The 6,211-nt window shown below is 32.5% G+C and overlaps 1 protein-coding gene and 1 pseudogene across 1 annotated transcript; both read right to left on the reverse strand.

Annotated features, from left to right (window-relative positions):
• Window positions 1-1,918, reverse strand: part of LOC117101587 — a 3,380-nt pseudogene extending 1,462 nt beyond the window's left edge.
• A 2,766-nt stretch (window positions 1,919-4,684) lies between these two features.
• Window positions 4,685-6,080, reverse strand: LOC117101578 (late histone H2A.2.2). Its single transcript, XM_033241560.1, has one exon. The coding sequence runs from the start codon at window positions 5,386-5,388 to the stop codon at window positions 5,011-5,013; it is 378 nt and encodes a 125-aa protein (XP_033097451.1). The 5' UTR covers window positions 5,389-6,080; the 3' UTR covers window positions 4,685-5,010.
• Between the last annotated feature and the right edge of the window lie 131 nt (window positions 6,081-6,211).

Below are 6,211 nucleotides of genomic sequence, written 5' to 3' on the forward strand. Positions count from 1 at the left end.
TTCCTATTGTGTAGAAATACTGATGTTATTTAAGTATCATAAAATTATGTGTATCATTTGATTTGAACTGAGTTTAATAAAAGAACTTATTTGCAACTTACGTGTATTATAAAATTTGTTTTACAAAATTGAATTGAGTTTAATAAAAGGAAGGCATTTGCATGTTGAAGAGACAATAGTAGTCTATGTCTATTAGGCCTATATACCTATAGAAATTTAATCTAAAACCCCGTCAAGATAATATATTTAATCACAGTAAAGTAATATTACTGTACTATATAACAACGAAACAAGTCTAGTTGATTGGATGAAAATAGATACTGTACCGTACTGATCAAGTATTTTAAGTACATTACAGTACTTACGATGCCTGTTCTAGAAATACTCATATGTTAAAGTATCATAACATTATGTGTATCATTGGATTTGAAATGAGATTAATAAAAAATTTATTTGCAACTTACGTGTATTATTGAAGTTTTAAGTGAATTGCGTTTAATAAAAGGAAAGCATTTGCATGTTGAAGAGACAATAGTAGTCGATGATGTTATATACCTACAGAAATTTAGTCTAAAACCCCGTCAAGATAATATATTGAATCACAGTAAAGCAATACTGACTATATAACAACGAAACAAGTCATTAGTTAGCTATTGTCTGTTATTTTCCTTTTTTTTTTCTATTCAGGCATGCCCTTCACAAACTTTTAATTTTTGCCTCTCTCCAGAAATTAATATTTATCTTTTTATTTAAAAGCTGCACATATATGACAAGAAGAGGATTAAAGTTATGTTGAATTGCATAGGTACCGTACTGTTCAAGTATTTTAACTACAGTACTGACAATTACCTTTGTAAAAGTACTCAGTATGTTACGATACGATAATACTTTATTGCAATTTGATCTAATACAGTACAAATTGAAGTTAAACATTAAAAATGACCAAATAAGAATCTACACAGAAAGTAAAATGAACATTAAAAGGAATAAAAGACACTAAAAGCAATTGGGGTGAAAACAACCGGTTAAAACAAAGCATCGGAGACAGGCAAACACCTAAATAAATCAAAATAAAAATCATTAAAATTTATATATTTGGATATCGCCAAATTATGTGTATAAGTGGATACTGAGGTTGATAAAATTACATCTGAAAATTGTGTGTATCATTTAATTTGACTTTCAAAAATCAATTTAGTTTCTCCACAAGGCAGAACAGAAACTTCTTTATTCAAATTGGGGCATTAAATATCTCGTGGCTATTTTTAAATTACAGTACCTTAACGTTTATATGTACTGTACTACACATATGTAGGTAACAACAATTTATACCGAGCATAAACATGTCGAAAGGTAAACGCAGAAAAGTCGAAGGCGGCGATAATAAGACCACAAACGTCAAATCGTAAGTAGTCATGAGGTAATTCAGTCATAAGGTGTAAAATTATTTCTTTTTTTTCAAATACTTTTATTACACAATACACATTTAATACAAAAGAATTAAAACACAATTAGGCAAGCAATCATTCTCTTTTGTTCAAATGGTGGCTCTGAAAAGAGCCGTTTGGTTTGATAGACGAACAGCTTATCCACCGAATCCGTACAGGGTTCGGCCTTGTCTCTTCAAAGCGTAGACGACATCCATGGCGGTGACGGTCTTTCTCTTAGCATGCTCGGTGTATGTGACGGCATCACGGATGACATTTTCAAGGAATACTTTCAATACACCACGGGTCTCTTCGTAAATGAGACCTGAGATACGCTTTACACCACCACGACGAGCAAGGCGACGGATAGCTGGTTTGGTGATACCCTGGATGTTATCACGCAACACCTTACGATGACGCTTAGCGCCTCCTTTTCCAAGTCCTTTTCCTCCTTTACCACGTCCTGACATACTGACTACTGTTACGTTTGAAGTTCGATTCGAAGTGTGCCTGAGACTGCGTTCATTAAATATATATAGTCGCTATACGGACGTAATATGAATGACTGAGTATCGCTTGCATTCTCACTGACCTTGGGCTAAAGCGTTGTTTAGCGGGAGCTTTGAAATCAGTGTTGATGCTAGACAAACTTGTTCGCTTTTGTTTTTTTCGGGTTTGTTTGTAATTTAAGAGCAAAAGGTAATACATCCTACCAATGTATTGCTTTAATATTCATATTACGGGTGGGTGGGGAATGTTTCAGAATTTATCTAAGAGGGTAGTAAATAAGTGTTGTTTTTGTACAGTAGGCCTACCTTTATTTACAGTGGGGCTAAACTTTAATTTTGTTATGTATCTGATGTATTTTCTTAAATTTAGTCAAGTTGAAATACACTTTATATGGGCTTAATTTTTGGTAGGCTTACTTTACATAATACAGATGTTAATTTATATAAAAGTCTTTTTATGTTTTTGTGAACACACCAATTATTATTGAGTGCTACCGATTAGAAGATGTATGTTCGAATAATTAAATGAAAAATAGTTATGTGTCCTTTGCTCGTTGATTGATTCCTATACGGCGGTTTATAAATCGTCAAATAAGCACGGTATCTGTTCATAAAATTAACATTTATTAAACGTTCATTATTATTACAGTATATCATTGATCTATTGTATTTCAAAAGTATATATATTTATATGTATATATATATACTTTTCATCAATGATACAAGATGATGTAAGTTGTAAAATTCAAAGATGCACAAACATTTTATTCATTAATTGGACTTCACACTGGCATTGGCAAAATAAGTTTAAATTTTGACTACAGTATTAAAAACTAACCTGGCGCCATCATTGTTTATTAGACGCAAGTTGCATTCGTTTTTCAATACTAGATGACAGTATTCCGTATTAATTTATTTAAAAAAAACAAAATCAAGAATGATGGGAAGACCACATGGCTTCTATGGTGAAAAAAAAATATTTTCGAATTTTTTTTTTTAAAGAAAAAAATGTTTATTGTTTGTAAATAGTTGGTAAATTGTTCGTATTATGTCAATGATGTATTTTAATAAAAAGCATCTCTCTCTCCCTCATCATGTTCCCAGCCTAGATAGGGTGATAAACTAATAGGATTCATCAATCGTATTTGTCAAGAAACACTTGAAATTGGAGTACAGTATTGCTAATAGTGATGGTCCTCATATATAAATTTACTAGGTTGTTTTTTCTTTTTGATATAGGCTACTGTGTGGATACTTGATCTATACCTTCCAATACCTTAATATACGACCAGTAAGTATATGCATAGTGTCCATAAATGGTGAAGAAATAAGTTGAGAATTTGGGAAGTATAAAATAGGCAAGCTATTGTTCTCTTTTGTTCAAATGGTGGCTCTGAAAAGAGCCGTTTGGTTTAGGAAATACACCATCTACTTCTTAGATTTCTTTGGAGACTTGTTGGCAGCCTTCTTTGCCTTTGGCTTTTTAGCCTTGAGCTTTTTAGGAGACTTATAACATAGATTCTTTATAATTTTATTTTTATTCACCTAAGAATTAGTTATATTTGAATTGTAACTAATTAATAACTATAATGCATAAATAATTATTTATGATATGAAATCAGCACCATTATATAATTTAAACTATAAAAGTTGTATATGATCCCGATATTGTTTCTTGATTCGAATGCAATGTTTATCAACAAAATTTTTTTTTAATACAGTACAGTATTGAACTTTCTATTTTATGCACAAGATAGAATAGCATGAATAGAATAAGACCTTAGAAATCAGGGTGCAAGCTGTATGGTATAGATTACAATCCTATAAGAAAATACACAAAACAAGAAATTCCTATATATAATGATCAAAATTGACAAGATTATTATTATACTCTTCTTTTTGATATAGGCTACTGTGTGGATACTTGATCTATACCTTCCAATACCTTACTATACGACCAGGAAGTATATGCATACAGTGTCCATAAATGGTGAGGAAATAAGTTGAGAATTTGGGAAGTATAAAATAGGCAAGCTATTGTTCTCTTTTGTTCAAATGGTGGCTCTGAAAAGAGCAGTTTGGTTTGAGAAATACACCATCTACTTCTTAGATTTCTTTGGAGACTTGTTGGCAGCCTTCTTTGCCTTTGGCTTTTTAGCCTTGACCTTTTTAGGAGACTTATAACATAGATTCTTTATAATTTTATTTTTATTCACCTAAGAATTAGTTATATTTGAATTGTAACTAATTAATAACTATAATGCATAAATAATTATTTATGATATGAAATCAGCACAATTATATAATTTAAACTATAAAAGTTGTATATGATCCCGATATTGTTTCTTGATTCGAATGCAATGTTTATCAACAAAATTTTTTTTTAATACAGTACAGTATTGAACTTTCTATTTTATGCACAAGATAGAATAGCATGAATAGAATAAGACCTTAGAAATCAGGGTGCAAGCTGTATGGTATAGATTACAATCCTATAAGAAAATACACAAAACAAGAAATTCCTATATATAATGATCAAAATTGACAAGATTATTATTATACATGCACGTACCAATGTCCATTCTAAAGATTGAGAGGAAGCATTCTGATGTGAAGTTTAATGCTCAAAAGCTGTCAAAATATAAATATGACTTTTTTCCCTCTATTCAGAGACTACAGTACTTAAGTTGTTTTGATACAAGTAAAAGGAAAGTGTCCCCTTTGCATTCATACGGTTTCCCCGTGCTCTTAATGTGTTAATCGTAGTGTTATTAAAGGTATATTTCCCCTTGTTCCACGGAAAGTTTCCACCCTAAATAGGGGTGGCCCAAAGGAGGGGTTATTGTCTTAGCGTGTCTGTACTGTTATGGAAATGTTACCGTAACATAAATATGATAAAAATCCGATCGGAACCGGCATAAATGTATTGATTCTAATGATATATACATTAACGCAAGCAATTTTAATATATGATGGACAGTAACTAAAATAGACGATAACGACTGTCAAATTTCTTTTTTACATATGGTGGCTCTGAAAAGAGCCGTTAGGTTTGAGAAGATGGTTGTAGAAATTTACTTGGACTTGGCCTGGGTCTTTTTTGGCAGAAGTACAGCCTGGATGTTTGGTAGTACACCTCCCTGAGCGATGGTCACACTTCCGAGAAGACGGTTCAACTCTTCATCGTTACGGATGGCAAGCTGAAGATGACGGGGGATGATTCTGCTCTTCTTGTTGTCACGTGCAGCGTTGCCAGCCAACTCCAAGATTTCAGCAGTCAAGTACTCGAGTACGGCAGCCATGTAGACTGGGGCACCAGCACCGACTCGAGATGCATAGTTACCCTTTCGCAAGAATCGGTGGACACGACCGACTGGGAACTGAAGCCCAGCACGACTTGATCGGCTCTTGGCCTTTCCCTTAGCTTTTCCTCCTTTACCACGTCCAGACATATTGTACAATATTTCGTTCTTCGGTTTACAAAAATCGAGAATGATAATTTAACAAATAGTTGTGTTTATATAGCCTGCTTGTGGCTTGCGTTTGACTTCTAGCGCTCATTGGATTAACCAATCACAGACAGTCCCGCCTTAGCTCTACCTAATCGTCTGCTATTGTTCCGTTTGGCGCAAATTCTCAGTTAATATTCAATAGACAGTCGCGTTTTACAGTATTACTGAATAGTTAAAATACTGTAGTTGATAAAGTTAAGGATAGGTTTGTGATAAAATTTTTAAAAAGCAAGTAAAAATATTGATCATCTCTTTTAGAGACACCCATACAACGAAGCAGAAACAGTCAAAGACTGCTTAAAATGAAGCTAAATTATACCATATTAACCCATTTGATTACAGCATTGAAAGCAATATAACTGTAATGAGTATTAATACATGGTGTCTATATAAAATTTGTATAAAAGAAAGAAGCTCATTTTCTCCTACATAAATGTTCTTATATCTTCCCGTTAAAATATAGTGAAATTGGTCTAATTATTTTGAAAATTAAAAGCCGTCTCTATTTCATTATCAGCTACAGAGTTTAATCTTTGTTTCACTGGAATAATAAATTTGAAAATATGCAGGCCTTTTAAAGAACCTACACGGCTTCTCTTACAACACATAAAATTGTTTTCGTCAATAATTGCACCCCGAAAATTAGTTACAATAAAATTGAAATGGGTCCTAAAATACCAAGGTGGGTAAAAATACGTAGTATGATGTACATCCATATCATTATGTACTATGTATATGTACTGTATTTAGATATATATATATA

This window comes from Anneissia japonica, unplaced genomic scaffold (genome assembly GCF_011630105.1).
Source record: "Anneissia japonica isolate Jap-2015-1 unplaced genomic scaffold, ASM1163010v1 scaffold17412_len611537_cov169, whole genome shotgun sequence".
Lineage (NCBI taxonomy): Eukaryota > Metazoa > Echinodermata > Crinoidea > Comatulida > Comatulidae > Anneissia > Anneissia japonica.

Coding starts and splice junctions, on each gene's coding strand:
- LOC117101578 (XM_033241560.1), bottom strand. CDS start 5,388: ATGTCTGGACGTGGTAAAGGAGGAAAAGCTAAGGGAAAGGCCAAGAGC.